General features: G+C 43.8%; 1 protein-coding gene across 16 annotated transcripts in view; it reads right to left on the bottom strand.

Annotated features, from left to right (window-relative positions):
- Positions 1-3,018: 3,018 nt before the first annotated feature.
- FOXP1 (forkhead box P1) overlaps positions 3,019-22,930 on the bottom strand; it is a 385,680-nt gene continuing 365,768 nt past the window's right edge. For 14 of the 16 annotated variants that reach the window (XM_075433280.1, XM_075433294.1, XM_075433281.1 and 11 more), the window contains 7 exons: positions 21,616-21,817; positions 21,430-21,509; positions 20,682-20,783; positions 15,947-16,068; positions 13,780-13,849; positions 9,809-9,975; positions 3,019-3,950 (listed from right to left, as the gene is read on the bottom strand). In XM_075433280.1, the coding sequence (XP_075289395.1) occupies positions 3,806-3,950; positions 9,809-9,975; positions 13,780-13,849; positions 15,947-16,068; positions 20,682-20,783; positions 21,430-21,509; positions 21,616-21,817 (888 nt within the window). In that variant the 3' untranslated portion in view covers positions 3,019-3,805. The remainder of the gene's footprint in view (positions 3,951-9,808; positions 9,976-13,779; positions 13,850-15,946; positions 16,069-20,681; positions 20,784-21,429; positions 21,510-21,615; positions 21,818-22,930) is intronic. The other 2 variants (XM_075433293.1, XM_075433296.1) reach the window with 1 other exon arrangement.

Here is a 22,930-nt window from a genome sequence, read left to right as displayed (position 1 = left end):
GACACTCCCCATTATTAATCACTACTTCACTGATAAACTTTGAAAGTGTGACCCTGGAATTCATCATGCAAAATATTTACTGCAGCAGGAGAAAAACATTGTTTTTTTTTTTTTTAAAACAACTTTTTTTTTTTTTTTTCCTTTCAAATATATGAACTTTGTTTAAGACAGCCAGAAAAGGCAGTGGTAAGATAACAGAAGGGGTGGGAAAGTATCAAAAAAACAGCTTAAACACAAAAACTGTACAAAAATGCTTCAATCAATGATAACAGGAGAAAAAAAAAAAATCTGTCAACTATGTTACAATTTAAAAGCTGAAAAAAAAAAAAAAAGGTCAGGGATTTTCTCCCACATGTCAGCAAATGTCATCCAATATTCTTAAAGCAAGGATAACTAAATAAAATACGTGTGCAGCGTATTCTGCAATTCCATTACATACAGTAGTTTTTTTTTTTTCAAAGCTATTTTTTTAGTATAGTTAATATAAAGCAGTTGCACAAAAAGCAAAAAGGTGTTTTGACAAACAGGTCGGCATTTATTCCTTTTGAGGAATGATATCTAAAAAAAGGACCTTTCCACCTTTCCCTCCCCCCCCCCCCCCAAGACAAAGGCTCACACAGACACAGTGGGATACATATGTACAACATAATAAACCCCTCCCCAAAGAAGCGACCGTATATCCAAAGGGATACAGAATCGGAACTGTAAAAATCATAGTGAAGTTTGCTCGATGTAAAGCCTGAGATTTTCAGTTGGTTCTTCTGCAAGGCTGCGACACCTGCCAGATATGTTCAAATCTAATTTTTTCTTTCTTTTTCTCTTTTTTTGATTTTTTTTTTTTTATTTTTGCTACAGTCTTTAGACTAAGCATGCAAGACATACAACTAAGTGCAACTGAGTGAAATGTATTTTTTATTTACTCATTCCCTAACAGTTTGGACTGAGGTATGCGTACTAACAGTTTCTCATGCTGTTATCTTTACTCATGTCTAGCTACACATGCTGAGAATGAACTAATCTACCAGATTTTTATCCCCTTCTGAATACCAAACTAACCAGCAAACCACTCAGTTTAGAAGCACGGGGCTCAATTCTCATGATCCCTATCTGGCTACCGCCGGCACGTCACGAAGCTGCCTGGATAGAATTTAAACCGAAAAAAAAAAATATGTTTCAAATGACCACAGACTGCCCTTTTTTTCTTGTCCTTTTTTTGTTTTTTTTTTTGTCTTTTGAAACAGAAAGCAGAGTTGAGTTTTATGAAAGTAACTGCCGATAAAACTGCTTGTACCAAAGCTTATGAGTGGACAGGAGTGTTCTTTCCTTATGAAAAATGCTGACCAACAACTAAACAAAACTGAGCAAATGTGCCAAGATCAACCCGAATTCAAGCAGCCGTCCTAGCACGGTCCCGAAACAGAAATGGCACACAATCTGTAGAACCAAAGACCAAGGAAAAACTTAATTTTTCATTTAATTCTAGAAATACTATTATGTGGTCCAGTTAAATCGTGGGAGCTTTTCTGTTCTCTTCTGTATTTTATTAAACTGTCTCCTTTATCTGATACCCTAATTTTCCACAAAATAATTGCATCTTTGCTTTCTCCAGCTCCCTTCTCGTAGCTCCACCAGTAACACTGATTTCTAGTTTTAGCCTCAAAAGCTCTCCTCGATTCCTCTTTACAGACTTTCATTTTGGTCACTGTAAAGAATTGCAACTAAAAAGTAACAACTTTGGTTCAGACATCTACTTGGCCTTCTAAATTTTCTAGAATAAAGGAGCAGTTTCCCTCTCAGGTTAGCAATAGCCCACGTCTTGTCATTTCCCTCTAAATTCTTCAACCTCCTTTGATCAACAATAAGAGGATATTTGGCTTCATAAGATAAAGCATATAACAGAGAACATAATTTACCTTTGTGTAATATCTTTGGTAATTTTAGGAAAAAAAAAAGGTACAAAGAAGAATATAAATTAAGCTCTGAAAGGCTTTCTGAAATAATAAAAAAGCTACAGTCCTACATAAATAAATGAGTGACGGAAAAGTGGTTGCAGAACGCAAATGTTTCGGTGTTTGGTGACCGAGGTTTACTGACCTATCGCAACAAAATTTGTATGTCGTGTTTGCTTTGAAGAGCCTTGCCAGCTTTGCCTACGCAGCCCCGGTGCCGATTCTCTCCTGGATCTCCCGTCTCCCACGGAGAGGTGTCCATACTGGCTGGTGTAATATTGCGTAACGATCTGAGCTGCAGTACTGGATTTGCACAGCTGAAAATTAACACTTTAGCATTAGTGGGGCTCTGTCCTTATTAACTCCCGTAACAAGTTCAATCTGAAATCTAATTTGTATTCAAACAGATTAATGCCACCAAGCAATCCTGAACTGATGTTTAACCGCGAAACATCACCATGTACAATAACAATTTAATGAAGTCATCTTTCCAACCACTATTTGCAAATGCAAAAAGAAAAAAAAAAAAAGAATTGTAATAACAAATGTCTAGGTGCCCATCTCGGTAATCTTAGATACTCCAGAAAGATTTGTTGACCCATTAGAACTCGTGTTAAACAACCGAGAACCTGCCACTGTACTATTCATCCTCTACGAAAAGTGAACTCTGTCGGTGCTGCATATGTTTCTTTGTGCTGTTCAATTTTGTGGCGTTTGCTAATATTCACCGTTGCTGCCAAAAAAAAAAAAAAAAAAAAAATCAAAAAACCCAAACAACAACAACAACAACAAAATATATTAAAAATACTGCTTTGTGGAATGAATCTGTGTTGCTTCCTACAGTGTTTCTATGTTCGTCTGTCATTCATTCTCATTCTTGCAGTACTTCGTTCCTCTCTCTCCGCTGGACAACCCTTCCACATGTATAGTGCAGCATTTGGGACCTTTCCAAAAAACAACGACAAATCAAAGGAGACACCGAAATGGAATGTTTCCCATAGCTAAAGAAAACACGGTGGCATCTGAAGGAAACTGGAATGAATGACAGAAAAAACTACAAACAATTCAATGACATTCAGCTTCGTATAATAAAAACACCTATTAACATTCATCACAAAGTACAGAAAACGTCGAAGCCTCCAAGAGGCCCTGGGCCCAGATGAGGCCTGAGGTCAGAACTTAAAATGGCAGAGGAGAAGTGGGGTGGGGGAATAAAAGCAATACATTAAAAAGTTTGGGATAATTTTTTCTTGTAACCCCTCCCCGATAGACACGCTCACACGCACACACACACATATCCACACACGTGCACACACAGGCCTTCCCCATCCCAAATGGAAGCAAAAAAAAAAAAAACCAACCGAAAAAAAAAAAACCAAACAAAAAAAATGGAGTAAAGGCAGTGATAATCAACATGCAGTACTGTGCAAATATGTTGTCCATTGGAATCCTTAAAATCTGGGCAAAGACTTGATCTGCAGTTCAGGTGTACATGCTCAGTTTGATGTCCTCAAGTGTCCAAAATTGGCAGGACCTGCAGTCCACAGCTGGCTGCTAAACGCAAGTGAATCAGTTTAGCAAATTTACAACACTGATGTTGACTGTAAGAGAGGAAAATCCCAAGTACCAAACAAGTCCATCCAATGCACAGAGTACAAATTCCTTTTTTCAACAAAAAGTAGAAAAATCAAAAATACTCCCAAATGGGATACTTGATGGCACTAAGAGTTAACATATTTCATAGTTGTCAAAGTGGACTGAGAATCCTCCAGACTGTACAACAATGGAGAGATTTCACAGCTAAGTTTGACGCGTTCTTCCAATCTTCATTCTCAGGATAACGATGTCAGACATACTCATTCTATGTCCTCATTTACAGGTTCGTCTTCATAATCTCTGTCATGATCGAAATCTGGACTGTGGTTGGCTGTTGTCACCAAGGATAGCGGGCCTTCATTTTCATCTGGATCTAACGGTTCTTCTTTGACATGCACAGGGTGCCTGCAAAAACGAAAGCACGGTCATCAGCAAGGTGCTCGTTAAAGGACAGCTTTGCCAGCTTGGGCAGTTTGGGGAGACCGCCGAGGCGGTGTGGGTGTTCAGACCCGTTGTGCCAAGCCTAGCAGCTCCAGGCCATAGAGGAGAAGACCCTCAACTTCTGCGCTGGCCACTGGAGCCAAGCGAAGGCTACGCCGGGCGGGCAGCACTCAGCTTCCCCGAGAAAACACTCTGGGAGGAGCATTTCGATAGGGTTTCCATCTCGGGATTGAGAGAAAATGCTCTCAGCTGACATATTAAGTTGATTAATACAATCTTTGGATAAATAAGCGGAATAAGCACCCGAACGGCAAAGCAGCAGTTTGTCAGCCCGCCGAGCCGGCGGAGGCTGGGCTAATCATCGCTCGCTGTGTGTGCGGCGTCTCTCGTTAACATGCAGAACCTGTGAGACAACTCTCCAGAGGACGACCCCAAGTGAGGTTCTATCATTAATCAACTTCAAGCAAACACAGCAAAGAGACACCATGATACATGCTTTAAACTCCAAATTAATGCATATTTTTACAAACTGTCAATAAGGGAAGAAAAGCCCTGCCAGGAAACACAAACAGAGAGGAAAAGGCTCGCTCAACACAACAATATGATAAGAAAGCACAGTCCTAACGAGAATAATAACACTGTCAGCTGTAAACAAGGCAGAACATGATCCCCAGCTCATGGTGGGCACGAGGATGTACTAAAGAGATGAGATCTGCCAAATTTCTCATTACAGCATAGCACACGAGTAACCCGCAGGGGAATGGGGCTTGGTCATTCAAAACGGGTACGATAACAATTGAAAAATGTTGTTCGTAAATCATATTTACAACAAATCCTATACAAATACAAATTACCTTTTTTTTTTTTTTTTTTTGTTCAGCAGCTTTTGAAATGTAAAATAGCCATGTGAGTCAATAGTGTCTTGTTGGAGGGACTTTATAGGGAAGTAGGATTTTATTGACATTACCAAGTATTAATAATGCGACACAGCAATAGAGACCCTGTTTGCTTCCTAAATAATTGATGTCGTAGGCAATCCCTTAAAATAAAGTGTTAATGAGTTCAAGTCCCACTCTGTCTCTCATTGAGCTGATATCCACCTCCCGGAGCCTTGGTTTTTCTCCATGCAGGCTGATTTAACCCTTTCACGTAGCCTACGTGAAAACACAATCCGAAGCCCAAACCTTCATCGTCAGAACTCCTCCTCCCCTTGCACAGCTTTGCTTTAAAGTGAATGATTTAAAATAGCTGCCTCTCTCTTTACTTTTTGTGTGGATAGGAACAACAATACTGTTTGTATCCAGTCGCACTGCCAGACAGCAAGAATCAACCACCACACAGGAAAAAAGTAGTCGGCATCCACGTGCAAGCCAAAGGTAACCCTGGCTGCTCCAGGAGACCCGGGTGAGCCAGTTGTGCCCATGCGTAGCTGCAAAGCTGCACCGCACCCCGTTTATTTCTCTTGGCTTGAGCCTGGATCAGTTTAGGAAGCATCCAACTTGCTGACTACAGACATTTCCAACGTGAGTGGTGAATGCCTTTAAAGTCCCTGCATATTTCAATTTCTTCAGTTGTGAAGAGCTAGATCAATACTTAAGTATTACCTGCACCTTCCAGCCCATCGACAAAGGAGCGGCGGGGAGAAGCGATGCAGCATCCACGCACGCACCCCTTGTTCTTTCAGATTCACTAATAAGCACCTGATCAACACAGCCCTGGGAGCGCAGAGGTCCCTCTGCACGTTGCGTGATTTTTGCAAAAATTACAAGGAGATCAACATTGCTCATATAATTTTGACCTAATTATCAAAAGGAGGGGCAGTAAAGACTGGGAGGAGATCGTTCAAGTATCAGAGACCAGGAATTAGCTTAAGCACATAAAAGGTCTCGTGAGCAGATCGTCATCTCAGCAACGTGCAAGCACTAACTGTCCTGGAGGCTTGTGGCCCTAGTGAATGTGAAACCATGATGATTATTTTCAACTAGAAAAACTTATATTATGAATAGGCTGTGGGGCCCCTCACTTGGGAGAAAACATTAAATGAAAAACAGAAGTAGAAGGGGCAAAGAGCAGCTACACATAGAGACCGATAAAGCGTGTGCTACCTGGCCTTTACGGCAGTGATCTTTTTCACTGCTGTTGTAATTTAAAAGTCTTGGCTTTCTGGTTTTGATGCTGCTGCTGGGATTTTTGGGGGGGATTTTTTGTTGTTTTTTTTTTTTTTAAAAGTATTATTTTTGAAAACGCAGATGGGAAACTTTCAAAGGAGAGAGGAGATCGCATGTCGCGTGCAGCCGATGTGGCCAGGAGTTTCTGCTAAGGCTGCTCAGAGGCCACGTCTCAGTGTCTCACCACATCCCCACACCACCTCGTGCTTGGCCAGAGGCAGAAGCGAGCGGGTGCCAGCAGGTAAGACAGGTACCCTGTGGGCTCGCAACCACCCAAAATGCTGTGAAAGCTCCTTCAAAGGTCCCTGAACCTTTCCAAAGCGAACCCTGCCCCGCTTCTGGTTTTGTTACGAAAGCAGGTGGTTTTAACTGAGTTTCTCTCTGAGCTTTGGTGTGGTTCCCAGAAGTCAAAAAACTGTAACTGCAGGAGTGAAAAGCAAAGCAAGCACCAAGTTACAAAAAGGGTTGCTTGACCTTGAGCGAGACAAAGCCGGAGAGGGCCACAAAGCCATGGGGAGGCACAGCCAGGCCAGCCTCCTCCAGCAGCTCACGTGTTCGACAAACACCAGACAGCGAGCTCGGCAAAAACTCCAGCCCCCCGGTTATCTGCGTAATACAACCCCCGGGGAGACATCTGCATGGAAAACAACAACAAAAATTCAACTCCTTGTGTATTGTGTCAGCTTTAACCACAAAATAGCATGTGATAAGAAACCTTCCTCAATCTGTGACTTTGCCCAAACATTTCAGAGCAACTGAAATAAATCAGTTTAAATAAGCTCAACGGCAAACAGAGACTTTCATATCTCTGAAGTCAGTCTGAATCTCTGTTAACCACCTCACCAAAAACCCAAACTGGGGAAGGAAAACTTCCTTTCGAGACTGAAGAATTCAGTCTCTAAAATGCAGAAAAGTAAATGCTGGGTTAGGCAAAAAAGAAAAAAAAAAGGGGGGAGGAAGAGAAAAAAAAAAGGGTTTCCCACTTCTCCTTTATAGTAGCAGAATTTCAGCACATTCCTTTTAAGTAGGCGCCTAAGACTACAGAAGGGGTTAACAATAAATAACCTTGCTGAACACAGATTCCCCTTCTTTTCACATCTGAGTAATTCTTTTGTTTGTCCACTCTGGGAACAGAGGAGTTTTTAATAAAGCTGACTGTTGTTTAAAGCCACCGAGTTCTGGTGGTGCACACAGCATGGAGTAGTTTGCTTTGTGGCTACCTTTGGAGCATATCAGGATGAAAGCGTTATGTCCCCAAGCTGTAATTATGCGACTACTTTCTAGTGTTTCAAAAGGAGGGAGAGAAGGGGAAGAAAAAAAAAAAAAAAGAAAACCCTAGCTGTGGTTCAATGTGTCATAAAAAGGAAACGAATGAGTGGTAATAAGACTTCAGCTAAAGCGTTAGACTTCTTAGCTGTCATGTTAACAAGGTCCTTTAAAACTCACAATAAAGTTTAAGGCTTGATTTATTCTAATATACTGAAATTGTTTAAAAAATAATGTGCATTATGACAAGGAACTCTGTTCTGAGAAAAAAACTGAAAATGTCATTAACAAAGCAGGCTTACGGAAAATAAGAGGTTGCTCAGCGTCTGGAAATCTGCTGTTGACTCATGATTTTATTTAGCAAACCGGGTAAACCCCGCGACGGGTGAACGGTGTTCTGGCTTTAGATCCCTTCAAACTACTTAGCAACACAATTTCAAGGGGGAAGCTCAGAGGCTGGTATTGGAACATCACCCGGCCACATTTTACTTAAGCAAAAAGAAATGTTCAGCAGAGAACACATATATTATCAATTCCGAGAAAATGAAAACACTCAGGAAACAATCATTTCCATATTACAACAGAAAATTGGATTTTCTGGTGAATAATGAAAATGAGGCAGCCCTCCCCCCGCCCTCCTCTCTCTCCGGTATTTGTGCTGTGCCCCTCACCTTGGTATCAATGTGCTAAGAGATGATTATTAAGTGCAACAAAGGCCACGGCTATGCACAGTTATGGAAGGTGTCCTAGCCTGTTTCAACTCGGTTATTTTTCCCTCCTCGCAGTCTCTTCAAAGACAAGGAAACCTTAGGTGAAATGAGAAGTGCATGAACTACGCTAGCCTCGAAGTTGCGAAAAAATAATTACTTGGATTAACGCAACATCATAAATGTTCCTCCCTGTCTGTTAGGCCAGGAGAAACCCTTGGGAGAAGTCTTGTTTCTGGAGAAAAGCCACCTCCCTCCACTCCTTCACGCCAGCCCGACGTGGTCGCGGGCAGAGGGTAACGAATTGTGACTAAAACTGCCTCGAGATGAATCCGTTTGCGAGAGCTGGAAAGTGTGTCATGCAACGCTACGTGGCGAGAGATAATTAATACTGCACAAACAATCGCTGGAAAAGCTAAACACATTATTGGAATGTTTTGAAGTAAATGGTAAAAGACAATGTTTAAATTAATTATTAATTAAAAATGAATGTTGCCATCTTTAAAGATTTTTTTTTCAAAGCGCTTTGTGCACTGATTTAAAATGCTGCAATATCAAAGTACCCAGAGCCTCAGATTCCTTCATGCCCCCTCCCCTCCGACAACACATTATGCAGGTGGGAAACTTTTTTGCCATTAAATGCTAATTAGTTTCACAACTAATTACTATCATGGTATTAGGTTAATGTTTTTCTACTTTTTGATTTAGACTTACTTTTGTAAATCCCTTATTCAAATTACTTTGAAGTAGAAGACTACAAATTAGTTCTCTTTTTAATGCGTAACGTGAGCCGGGGCAAGCCAGCCAGCAATTTTACAGCCTGTTTTAGGGCAGAGGCAGCAGCAAGGCAGCGCGGCTCCGCGCGCGGCCGCTCGCACAGGTAGCCAACCGCTCCGCAAGAGTTTTTAGCGAACTACAAGACTTATAAACTCCAGCTTCCTTGCCAGCCGCCAATTACCCGGTATGTAATTTGAGGGGAGGGGGGCTTTTACAGCTTTGCAAACTCACTCCGTCACCCCATAAATACCGCACACGCCCATCAGGGCATCACACCCTTCCTGCCGTACCCTGCCCCGCGCCAGCTCGCTGCCCGGGTGCTGTGCACGTTGAGCAGGGACAGCGGTCCCCCATTACTTCATGTGGTTATATACACACTCATTATACCGCCGTCTGTTGCTATAATGCTATTAACTTTCCTTTTCATATTTTAAGAGCAATCTATAAATCACACAGACCTTTACGTGTGCCATCGTTAATGCTTAGCAAGACCGCTGTGCGTCGAGTGTTTTTTCTTCAGACCCGCCAAACAAGCCCATTCCCAGCTCTGCCCCACCGGCACACTTGTTGCGTGGACCAAAGGGGAGAGAAATGATATTTTTTTTCTCCAAGCAAGCAGTTCCCTATGTTGTTTTGCAACATTTAAAGAAGGGAATTACAAACCAGTGAACAATTTTCTAGCTCTACGTGCTCATCAGACTGGATTGTGCTGATCGGTTTTACATTGAAGTTGGTCAACAGCCATTTTACGTTCTCATCGACCTGAGCATACCCCCAGATGGAGAGGTCTGCTCTTGCTGCTCCACCCGTGAACCTCAGGACCCAGCCACGAGGCCTCCAGAGCCACACCGCAGCAGCCGTAACACAATGCCTAGAGCCACACACGCGCCTCTGCCGTACTCACATTGCTTGCATAGGGGAACGTCCTGGACTACTGTCACTCCCGTTACTGTTCGTATGCTCCATTGCACCGTTCAGCTCTTCCCTCATCGCGTTGGCTAAATTGCCCAGAGTGGGATTTCCCATGGAAGCAGTAGTGTATAGAGGTATACTGTTCTCAGCCATTGAAGCCTGCCAAGGACACAAACAAATGTATGAAGAGCCATGACTAGAGTTTTTATACATTGCATAACACGCTCACTTATTCCGAAACATTCTCCACATTTATATTATTTGCAATTACCATTTGTTTAAATATTGTGCTTTCTGATAGGTATTACCCCGATTCCACCAAGGGAAATTTAACATCATTTACATCTAGGTTTAAGCATTCATAGCTGTATTGGCTTGTGAGAGGACGGAGCTTTCCATTCCCTATTTGGAATTACACCCCTTGGAAAAAAAAACCCCACGTCCTTTTCCTCTTTTCATTTTGCAAAATTATGTTTGGGGCTTTCAGTTTCTTGTGGCTTAAATCTGGGTTTTGTTTTTAATGAAAGGTTAATAAGGAAAAAATTAGAAGTCGCTCAGCTGATCACTCCTCCCCACCAGAGCAAACGGGCACCAAGCAGGAAGGCAGCGTTCCGGAGTTTGGTTTCTCTTGTGACGCAAGTGCAAAGCTGCTGTTAGCACTAACTGGATCAGTTCCAGTTGCACTGATCTACCTGAAAACTGAACCAGTCCATGTGAAATTTTTTAAGCCTCAGCAGCTCAGCTCTTACCTCAGCTATTACAGATTACAGATCTGACCATTTTATTTCGATTTTCCCTTGTTCTAAAGGAACACCATGCAGAGGCACATGGGAGTTAACTTTCTAGATGGAAATGTTTGTAGGAATAGAAGGAACCGTTAAATATTTTCCTTCTGATTCCCACCATCCTGCCTGCTAATATTTACTGTGTATCAGCATTAGCTCATGTTGATGGCACAGTCCCGTGCCCGGCGTGTGGCAGCGGTGGGAGCGCAGAAGCCCCGAGCCCCGGAGAAGGCAGCGATTCTCAGGGATGGGATGCACGGCTTTCCAAGGCCGCAGGGCCCAGGGACTCGAAGGACATTTAACCATTTCACCCACCCTAGCCTGATCCAGCTGACATCATCCGCAGCTCTCTGAGCCGTGTCACTGCCGGAGAGCCACAGACGCTGGCTCGGCAGCGCTCGACCTGCTCCGACGGGAGGTCAGCCGGCTGCGGAGCCAAAAAATCCGTCAGGCTCCGGGTCTGCGTGATGCAAACCCTGCCCGTGGGAGGGGAACTCATTCAAATGTAATCCCCACTGAACGCTCTCGCCTGCTCCTAATTCGCAGGACAAAACTCCCTGCTTGTTGCCATCCGAGCCGGCAGAGTTGTTCCCAGGCAAGCACAGCCAGGGACCGGGCGGGGGGACAGGATGGGAAAAGGGGGGCACGACCAGCCCTGACTGCAGCTTCTTCAGGAGCACGGCCCCTTTTATTCTTCCTTACGTTGACCTCTCCATATGCAGCCCTGTGTGTCACATGTGATTACAAAAGCCATTCTAACGGGGAGGATTATTTTTATCTTCTTGATTCAACAATCGGCAAACTCATTGTGATTAGGGGATGCAAAGAATGGTTCACATTTCCTGCACTTGGCAAAATAATGACTCCAGTTCTTCACCCATAGTGATAACTTGTAATTGCAGTACAGCAATTTACCGGGGGAGAGGTGGGACACAAGGAGTATCTGCTACAAAGATAGTAACAGGGGAGGGGGGTGTTTTGGGAGCCCCCCGCGACCCTCTGGGAAAAGAGGGGGCTGGTGAGAGCTGGAGTCCCCGCACCTTCCACACACAGAGCGGGGAGAGAGCTGCTGCTTCTCCCTGGCCGCGGGGGGAAACAGATGGAGGAGATGTGGGGGGGTCTGGGTGAAGGAGAGGGGCGGCTCTGCCAGCCCACAGGAGAGGAAGCACCTACCCCGCCATCCCGGCGGCACACAGCACGCCGTGCCGTCCCCCGGCCTGGGAGAGGCGGCCGCTGCGCTCACCGGGACGTGCCAAGAGCCGGTCTTCGCAGACGCCCACAAAAGCCAAGGGAATGTTACAGAATCACAGAATCATTAAGGTTGCTCGTTAATTATTAATTAGACTGAACGTAGGTAAAGCGGCCTTGTGTCCTAGGAGGAAGGTTGTTGCTGAAGCGAGGTCCAAACTGCCCACGGGGCACCGGCCACCGGCAGGGCTTGCCCAAAGCGCTGTACAGCACCCGAGCACCCACCGGGACTCAGCGGAGGGGAGAGGGGCAGGGAACCCGCTGGTGTATTTTCAAGCTAAATGAGGACCTGCCTCAGCGCAGTGAATACTGCTCCCCCCCGTTTATTAGAGGGGCCACACGAGGGGTGGCAAATCCGGCCTGGGCTCTTCTCTTCATCAACTCCGTCCACACGATGCTACGGGGGGACATGAGTACGAGCCACTTCCAGGGAAAGTGGGAAACAGAAACAGTTTGGAGGTTATCACCAAAGACAAGAATGGATGGAGATGACGACAGCGACACGTGTTTCAGAAATAAAACACGAACAGTTCCGTATGATAAGCATATTAATTTAAATTAGTCATATAGTTAACAATGTGAAGAAATGCAGGATCATTTCGTTTTTGCCTTTCAGCCTCATGAATGCAAAATGTGCTTGTAATCTTAATACTATTCAAGAGACAAAGCAGTCTTTAAAAATCACACTTCACAAGACTCAAGGGAAAAGAAGTTACTAATGAATGGTATTTACAGTTGCTTCATTTAAACATGCGTACATTTGCTTTTCAGAGGTTACCGCATAAGCTCTCGTAATTAGAAGAAATGCAGAACATTGCTTTTCTCCTAATAATCTTTTTCTTGGTTCTGAAAAGAGAAGTCTGCTAAACCTTCCACAAAACACGGTTGCCCAAGGAAATGTCCAAGGCCATCAGCGAACTTCTGGAGAAGTGGCCCTCAACAAACAAGGTCCTCCTGGACAAGGTCCTGTGCAGCCTGCTGTAGGTGACCCTGCTTTGGCAGGAGGGTTGGACTAGATGACCACAGAGGTCCCTTCCAACCCCTACCATTCTGTGATTCTGTGATTCTGTGAAACAGCTGGGGTGCAACCACGCGCTGTGTTGCCTCCCAGATTAATTCACATTATATGGAACAGGCTTGAACCCACCCACCATCACACCCGCCCCTGCAAATTCAGGGCACAGTAACGCATTGGGATCTTTGGTTCAAACAGTCAATACTGACTTTACCCAGGTTTTTTGAGATAGACTCAGGAATTTGAAGAAAGGGGAAAAAAATGCTAACCTGACACCCAGCACATGAGCAAGGGCTGGAGACGCGCACACTTTCAGGCTGCAGGTTATTAACTGTGCACCCACACTTTGTGTATTTCTGTATCGTGGATAAAACAGAATGTTTGTCTTACAATTTCTGTACAGTTTAAACCAATAAAAATAATCTTCTTTTTTCTACAGGAATTGCAACTTTTATTTTTTACCAACAATAGAAAGAAATGCGAAAATAGCCCTTAAAAGAAAAGGGGGAAAAATGATCTGCTTTCTCTTTAAACCCACGAACAATAGAAGGTCACGTGCCGCAGTATCCTATCATTCAGCACATTAATAGCTGTGCTAGAGTAATTACACTTGTGGTATTTTTGCCTCAAGTGAAATTCTGAAATAAGAGGATGGAAATTATGATACTGCTGATAAATATTAATAAGTGAACTTTTAATTTTTTTGCCACAATATTCAAAATGCTAAGCATCTAGCTAATGCTGAAGCAGCCTGATATGTGTTTGCCTCCAGGGACTATGATGCTTTATGCACTTAAGAAAAAAGTTTAACGGAATTAAAATTTAATATCTAATTAGAGCAAGGCTAATATATTTTGAAATGAGTGGGGAAGACACACGCCTCTGTTGCATATTTGCTACAGTCATTAATCTTACCTGTAAAGCAGCATTGAGAGGTGTGCAGTAGGTGTGGCTGGTCTGTATGTTTTTAATAAGAGAAGGGTTACTGCATAAGAAAAACATAAAAAGGAGAGTTAAATGCAACCAACTTCTGTGCGAGCGTTTCAAGCATGTAATGCTTCCTCCCACACCAGAAAACTAGAGCTGAGACTGTTATTCCACACAAGTTCTTTTTCATTTCTCTTTTTCTTTTTTTTTTTCATTTAAAGAAAGTGTCTGAGTTTTGGGCTATGGTTATCATATTTGCCTTTACTAAATAAGGAACATCATTATCTCTCGACGTTACCTCGCCATGTGTTCTACTACCCTGTGCTAGTAGCACATCTTGGCATCTCTGCTCATTTTAGCTGTATTCAGGAGGAAGTCTCCCATATTCGTTGTGTCTGGGACCCAGTTACCATGTAAAGGTCCACCATGAGGAGGCCACGATCAAAAGCATCACGAAGCATTTTAAACACTACTCCATGCAAATTATTCTCCAAGTCGCTGGCAGCAGAGTCCCTCGCAATGGAGCAGAGGGACCACGACATGGGAGGATTTGAGCCACGTTATTCCCCGCCAGGCACCTGGCAAGCGGTCCCGGTGAGGGACGGCCTGCGCCATCGTCCCAGCCAGCCCGGGGTGGTGGGCAGGGAGGCAGGACGGCAGGTATTGCTGCACCGCAGCCGCACGGCCCGCGCAAAATGACACGCTGCCCTAAAGGCTGATTTAACAAAAAATATAGTGGTGTGCTATTTTGGACCCTTACTTTAGTCATCTTAAGTTTACAAAAGGGGCCGGATTTGAGGAAAATGAATGCCAGGCATATCTGCTTTCTCTTTAGCTGGCACATCTAAATAGCACTGGCTCCACCAGAGGTGAAAAAAAAAAAAAAAAAAAAAAAAAATCATCAAATACAAACTAGATAAAAAGTGCCGTTTTATCACTCACTGGGCACATTTATTTATTTATTTATTTATTTATCAGTCATGTGGGACTAAATCATGGTGAGAAGGGTCTTAACTGAGCCCCTCCCACAGGGACCAGCGAGATGGCCTTCAAGTAAAGGTCAAAGAAAATTGCTTTGGGAACCCCAGGAATATTTGTGAGTGGTTGTTGTAGACACAGGATGGCCTGTTGATTATAATCTTTACAGCTGGTCCCACTGCACTTTCCAACTTTTTAAAGTTAATTCAGCGTTTCTGTCTTATAAGCACCTTGCACTGCATCTGACTGAGAGGTGAGAAACAAGGCATACAACTGAAAACAAAGGAAAATATCAGAATTAAAACTTATCTGAAGCCTTTCCTGGCACATATCTGTCTTCCTGACAGGTCTACAGCAGCATATCTGCACTAGCGTGGATAATTATTTTAGTCTACACTGCACTATAAACAAATGCTATAACAAACATGTCAAAGTAGAGTTATTACTACAGGCATTTGGATCATCAGAGTGGGACACACAAAATACACGTAACAACCAAAAACTTAAGTTTCTTTAGCAGCAAAGGTGACGTCACTATTTCATGAAATGCAAGTCTACATGAGATGGGTAAATCATGCAAAGCAAAGCAACAGCAGAAAAAAAAAATTAAAGCAAGTAAAAGCTCTTACTGTGCAACAAGCTCGCCAAAGTTTTCATCAGGGCAGTATTTTCGAGGACGGCCTCGTTGAATATGACGGCCACGTTTAAACTCTTCATCATCAACAGTCCAAAAGGACCCAAACTCATCCTCTACTCTGATAAAGCACTTATGCAGTGAGAGGTTGGTGCGAATGGCACCCTGGGACAAGAGCAGCAGCAAAGGAGATGAAGTGGAAACAAAGGGACATGGGATCGGGGACAGAACAGACATCAAATACAGGGAAAAGGAAAAAGAAAATAAAATGCAATAAGCATAAGCAAATGGTTTGTGAGGGTTAATATGCATTGCCACCTAAAAGCTACTAGCATGTGATGCAACAAACACCAAGCAAGCAGGGTCAGGGTACTGGTGGGCATACAAACAGTAGTGATGAGATGTTTGTCTTGGTTTCCCTTAACTGAAACAATGCGAAACCACCTGTGGTTGGTCTAACACCAGCTAGCAGCCAAAAGCCTCTACGTTAAACTGTAAGCATGATCCAAGCTAGGCTAAGAAGTTCAAACATGGTGGACATACCCACTGATCTTTTGTGGCCTTCGTTTTTGGAACTCTAGTTCATCCACTGTCCATACTGCCCCTTTAACGTTTTCTACTCGCACAAAACACTTGTGAAGACTAAGATTATGACGCACTGCATTCTGCAGCAAGTATAAAAGAGAAAACATTCAAAAACTTTCTATGAGAAAATGCTCATCATCGTCCAAGAACAGCAGCACAGTCAGCTTGACAGTCCTCATTTTGCAATGTTAAGCCCCTTCCCCTCCCCGCACCCGCCTGCTTTCCCCAGCTCTTTACATCTTATTTTGCAAAGACAAAAAAAATATCAAAGCTTAAACCCAAGATTAGAAATTCAAGTTACTGTTATCAGTTACCCCCGGTGTGAATGAGAACAGCCATCATTTAAGCATGCACGTTGTCTAATCCAGCACATTTCATACAGAACGCAAGAGAAACATCGCTTAGACACTTTCAAAACAAATATATACGCTCTGCGAAGAGAAACTACTCCTCTCCTGGAAAAGAAAGCAGTTAGAGAGAACAGAAAGGATTTCACTTAAGCACAGACGGCTCAATTCAGCGGAGAGGCACTGGAGTCGCTGCGGTTTCCCACAGCTGGGCTAATGCGAATCAGGTGCTGAACCTCCATCCACACCCATGGCGTGGACCGGGGGCTCGGCAGCACCCCACCAGCCGGCACGGCACCGACTCCTGCCTCCACGGCTTGCTCTTATATGGAAGTTGGCTCCTATTTCTGGCAGACTATTGTACTGACTGATCTGAGCCTCTGCCAAGTGAAAACACGAGGAGGGCTCTCCGAAACAAAGTGATAATATCCCCGCAGCTCATCACCCAGAGGGACCCGCGCTCATGGTATCTGATGCTCAGATGTCATCTCTGCAGCTCGGCGCCGGGGAAGGATGAGCCCGGCCAAGCCCTCCGACGCGCTCGGACCGCTGCCGAAGCCGGACGTAATGAGACACTTCGCTATGTCACGGCAAGCTGTTGGCTTTTCTGTCCCTGCTCCCTCTGAAACGGTGCCGAGAGCCTTGTTCTTCCTCAGATGGAATGCCATGCTCCTTCTCTGTTTTAGGAGTTTTCTGAGCACATCTCCTACTACAAAGCCACTTGAATTCATACATGGACCTTGTCCCCAGCATTGCTGAAAGGGGCTCGGTAAACAGGGAAACAGAAGCCATTTGCTGAAAATATGCAGGCGAACAAACTCCATCCATCATCACTGGCACCACTGATTTAGTCAATCTGGTTGACTCGTTAGCAGGCACAATGCCAGCCAAACACATGGCCTGGGTCTAGGCAACCAAGAGAGTACAATTTTTTTTCCTTCCGTCGTTGTCTTCCTCTTCTTCTTTTTTTTTTTTTTTAATGAAGATCGGGTCTGGATGGTGAAGGGGAGCTCTAATCATGAATGTCTAAATCACTGTGCAAACAAAGGGTACGCACAGTGCATTTGTCATGTAAATTCCGAGGCAGCGGTGTGTGTGCCTGGGAGGGGAAGGCTAAGGGTCTTTTGCTACTTTTCCATTTCTCTGCAATCGCCAGCACAGTCCCCACACTCCCGTTCCCGGTACCGGGGAAGAGTCAGGGCTTGAACCGCCTTTGCTCAGCAGACGCTTGAGTGCCAGTGTGTCTCCTCTGGATCAGCACTTTGGCTTTTCCACACTGATCTGCTTGTGAACTGGTGGAAAAAATCAGCTTCGAGTATGCTTTTCCTCTTGGCAAGGCAGAAATCTTGCTGAAAGTCCACCTGTCTTACAGGGCTGCTTCTTCCTGCCCTTACTTTCCTTTGGTTTTATTTTTTAATGATTTTTTTTTCCCCCTCCCACCTCTCCCAGATTTCACTAGCTTTGAAAATTTTGGCAAAATCCCTGGTTTTGAGGTGGAGGAAAAACACACGAATGCCCCACACCTTACAGGCTAAAATCAGCCAGCTCAGCAACCGCTGGTGAGTGCCGCGGCAGCGCAACCCGACACAGGGCTGCCGGCCCACATCTGGGTAACTCAGGCAGCTTCCTGTGAAAATGGGAACACTGTCAAGTCTGGAGCAAAATGTAAGAATAACAACGCTATTTCCCTCAGTGAAAGCTGATCTTGTAGTTCATATAGCAGTTGATCAAACGCACACAGCAAAGTTCAGGGAAAGGAGTCCTCGAAGTTTGTAAACAGTCTCTAAACATAGGGCTGAGCAGAAATATTTGTGTTCTTCTTTAAATAAATTCAATGCTGGAGAAATGCTTTACAGTCTGTTCTTGTTCCCTTGAAGTCAACGAGCAATTGATGGTTAAGGCTGCTGGATCGGGCTCTTGCAGAATATGTTGAGACAGACAAGTTGAATATTTGCAAGATGTCCATGAAGTGTTGCCCTCGCTTTCTGTTTTCCACGTGATCATTTATTTAAGGAACTCATGGCAGAAAAAACAATTGTTTTGTTTCCCCTGCCTCTGGGTACTTGCTGCCTAACAGTTTTATCGGAACAATACCCCAACGTTTTGGAGCCACACCTGCAGCCTGGGCCTCATGGCTGCGACTCAGTGCCAGCAAATTACTCCCCGAAATAAAAGCAAACAGACATTGCCTCTGACCTGTCAGAACCAGTTCACAGTGCTCCCCCAGCAATCAGCTTAACAGAAAAATTAGGAGCTATTATTGTAAGATTATATATTTACCTTGTTAAAAATATTTGTATGCAAGCCACTTTTGCAGAAAAATTACCCTGAACATGCTTGAATGTAGTAAATGAAAGGGTTTGTTATTTTAATAACTGCTCAGGCTCTGCTGTACTGCATTTTGGGAGAGAGGTTCATTTTTGAATGGTCTTTATTCCTGCACTCTTCTGTTTTTGAAAGAGGGCTCAGGGAAGCTTGCTCACACCGAACCCTGACCCTAAACTTGGGGAACACTGACCCAAACACCCCCTAAGCATTAGCTGAAGGTGAGCGCAAATCAGCCCGTCTATATTCAAATTATTCTGATTCTGCAATTAGCCCCTTGTGCTCGTTCTGCGCCCCGTGGGCTTCCCATCATGACAATCCAGAGCTGCATTTTCATCCCTGCTGTTCCTGAAGGCTGGCATAAACCTGAGCAGTCTCCAGCACGAAAACCTGCATTACTTCAAGCAGTTGTTGATCTTGCTAGCACTGGTGGAACTGGGGGTGAAGCTTCTCTTCCCGGGTAGGCGAAGCAGGACCTGGATGCCTTCGCAAGGTGAAGGTATCCAGGAGGGGGCCTTTAAATGCTGCCTGCCTCCCCGGGACACACCTTGCCCTTCTGCAAGCCCAAGGGTCTGCAGCTCAGCCTCCCTCCTCCTCCTCTGCAGAAGCACACTGTCAGTGCACGTGGCTTCTGGAACTGCATTTTACGTGACGCACAAAGCTAATTCCTAAAACTAGCTTCGCAGGAGATACGGCCCGGGCTGCCTGCTGCCTTCTTCCACTCCCCCTGCCACTCTCCTTCTCTCTGCTGCTGGAATTAAATAGGATTTTTACTTTAGCACCCACACCTGCAGTTGCTGCACACTCCTACTGGAACCACTCCAGCAGCAAAAGACAGGCAGGTCTAAAAGGATCTTAAATCAAGGAAAGTTAATTTCCTTTCTGGATAGTGAGGAAGCTGCAAAGTGAAACACCGCTCATGTTTTCCAACTGCAGCAAAGAATCAAAGCAGCAATCACAGAGACTTTTCCTGAACCTAAGAGCTTCTAGACCAAGGTTGAAAATGTACAAAATTGCACTGGGATCCGAATTAAAAGCAAAACATGCTACTAAAAACCAAGTTCAGTTCCAAGGACCATTTTTAGCTCCATCCTCTTAAGGAATTAATACTAAATGCAAGCTGAGACAGGAAAAACAGAATGAGCTGATGAAACAGCACGTACGGGACATATTCATCCCGCCTGGTCATTTGAAGTTGTTTGAGAGCAACAGAGTTGCCTAGATTAAAAGAGGCTCAAAGTACCGGAGGTGCTATTTTTACAGCGATACAAGATCCTATTACTTGATTCATTCATTTGTAATTGTGCTAGCTTTAGCAGCCAGTGTGGCTATTACAATGCTACACATAAGGGAAGGAGGCACCCCCCAAAATACAAAATAAAATTAACTCCTCAGACCTCTTATCTAACAATATTTGGGATGGTTATGGTAGGAAATTAAAGTGCCATATATCAAGTTTATTTTTGTTAAACACATTTCTTATTGTGAGGCTTGCATCTTGCATACTATGTTCAATAAGCTTCTGCTGTGTGATTAAAAAAAAAAAAAGAGGAAGTTTATAACAGATCTGTGTATCCAGTTCAGAGTCAACTGATGGAGGAAATATATCCACCGATCTCTAGATCCTAGGAAAAAAGGGATTGTTGTAATTACAGTCTGCATAACTAAAAAGACAAACAGTATATCTTCTACTGACACAATAACTTTACCTCTTTTTTTTTTTTTCCTAATACGTTCCAGCTGAAGGGCTTGAGTTTCACTGCTAGCAGCAACCACACAGAGGAACTCGTGGCATAATCACAGAACATAAAAGCCAATAATGGGGATTCAATTAGTGGTTTTCAAAGGCAGAAGAATTTTTCTGCCAAATATCAAATTGTTCCTGCAGATAAGGCACCCAGAGTGTGTCAAAACTGCCGATCTAAATTTTTATGTCGTTACAATTTGTTATGTCATCAGCAACGTCTATTCTGTACATGTCAGATTCCAAAGGCAGGAGGCACAGGCGGGCGCAGGCTTACCTTCCACGTCGCCGCGTTGCGTCTGAAGTAAGCAAACATTCGCGTGAACCAGTTGTAGATTTCATTTAGTGTTAGCTGTTTTTCCGGAGATTCGAGGATGGCCTGGTGAAGCAAAGCGATTGCAAGATCAGTTACGAGCACACCGGGACAAAATGCTCTCACAGTTTTACTTTACCAAATACAAAAAGGAAAGAAAAGAAGGAAGAAAGAAAGAAAGAAGAGATTTGGAGCAAAAAATCCAAAGGAGGGTTTTCACAATATGAACTAAGATTAATGGCTGTATTTAACAGTTCAATGGCAAAATTCAAAATGGAATTATCTAATTGTTTTGAGTTTTTATTTCTGTTTCCTTACAGAAATATTAATTTATTAGTCATTCATAAAGCAGAATCAAAGAGAAATGCAAAACATTTCACTAGCTGATTAAAGCTCAGTAATTATTTAGAGCTCAGATTAATTCTAGGGATCAGAGATTACTGTAGCTTGTGATAATTGACTTGCCATCTTTAAACAGGCTCATTTTCACTGTTGTGTGAAATGAATTTCCTAATAATCACATCGTATTGTAATACTTAATCAAAAGCAATTATGTTATATATTGCAGTTCTAAAAACCCTTATAGTAAAGGTTTGAGCATTTGAGCACGCTTACATACCAAAGGTTTGAAAATCTATTTAATCCAGAGTGTGCACATATAGGGAGATATTTTTTTCCTAATCAATCCAAACGTGTGCTTGGCTCAGCTTACCTGTCTAATTAAAGATGCATACGTGAATGGTGGTCTAACTTCGGCGTTCTTGTAAAATTCTTGGTTCTGGGCAATATCTGCTAAATAAGAGCAGTTGTTCTGTTATCATCACAGCCTGCCGCTGCCGGGCTGCGGGCAACAGCAAGCCACCCCACCAAAGGGGCTGCGCCACCAGAACCCCTTTACCTGAAGAAATGGGGACGTTGTATTTATCCGAGTACCGCCTCCGGATGGGTCCGACGTTGTGCATGCTCGTGGTAGTGATGACCGACGGTCCCTGCGTGACGGGAGTGATGGGCGCAGTCGGGGTGGTGGGAGTATGAGGTAAGCTCTGCGGAGACGCCTCGGATGCAGTCTTGGAAAGCGTGACGCTCGATACCAGATTCAGCTGTGGAGGGAAGGACGAGGGTTTCGTTACAAACGGCATTTGTAGCTAATTAAGGGCTGCAGAGAAAATTCTCGATAACGGAGTCTTCCCTCAGTTCGCAGCAGAGGACACAGCCCGAGCGCTTGCCTCCGCACAAAGTGCTGCTGCAACATCTCCATTAGGAGCCAGCAAAGGGAAATAAACATACACATTTCCAAACAGATCTGGAAAAAAAAGAATAATGTAGCCTGCTGCTGGAACTACAAATCGTGGATTTTCATCTAGACCTTAAAACAAGATCTCACACAGTACATAATGTTTTAAATATTTTATTTTAGTTCCATTGTTTCACAGTCTAAACCCCACACAGCTCTTATTTCCATGCTATCACTATGCGCGGCTTCTAATCAGTCTTCTTGGATATTTCATTGAAGGCATCAGGCTTAAAATAAAAGGCAAGACTTTCCTAGGGATGTACCAGGGAGCAACGTAATCTCTCTTTTCAGCATTTGGGCACTTTTTTCCTTCCCTCTCTTCATCCATTTTAAAAGCAAAGCCCAGAGCAGGTTAACCCTGGAATAATTTAATTAATCACACTGCATAAAATACTGCAAGCATTCAGCCCAGCAGCAATGGCACCACTTTTTTTTCTCCCAGGACGCAAGGCATCAGCGTTACCTGCACGAAGCCCAGCCCCAGACAAATGGCAGCTTGCCGCAGCAGGCTGCAAACCACAGCTGCCTCGGGACTGTGTACCAAACCCAGCTCCAACGCGAGCGTTTTCAATACACAGCCCTAGCTAGATAACCAGCATCCACATTCCTCCCCAAGCCTTTCTTTTGGCCCTACAATGCCCTTTGAAAGACGATGCTCCATCTCCATAGGTCACTCCTGCTGAAGTATTTTAAACAAACAGTCCGATCTCTTAACTACAACATCAGGAAAGACGACAGAAAAGGGCTCTTTGACTCTTTCCACATTCCCTTTTCTTACGTGGTTTTGCGAATAATGGTGAAATTCTGACCCCACTGAAGTCGGTAGGAAAATTCCTACTGAATTTACCAGGGCCAGAATTTTACAACTTTTCTTTGTGATTAAAATTCTTTTTGCTGGACTTTAAACCTTTTCAGATGA

The sequence above is a fragment of the Opisthocomus hoazin genome, chromosome 11 (genome assembly GCF_030867145.1).
Source record: "Opisthocomus hoazin isolate bOpiHoa1 chromosome 11, bOpiHoa1.hap1, whole genome shotgun sequence".
In the NCBI taxonomy this organism is placed as follows: domain Eukaryota; kingdom Metazoa; phylum Chordata; class Aves; order Opisthocomiformes; family Opisthocomidae; genus Opisthocomus; species Opisthocomus hoazin.
This window is presented reverse-complemented; position numbering and strand designations above follow the sequence as displayed.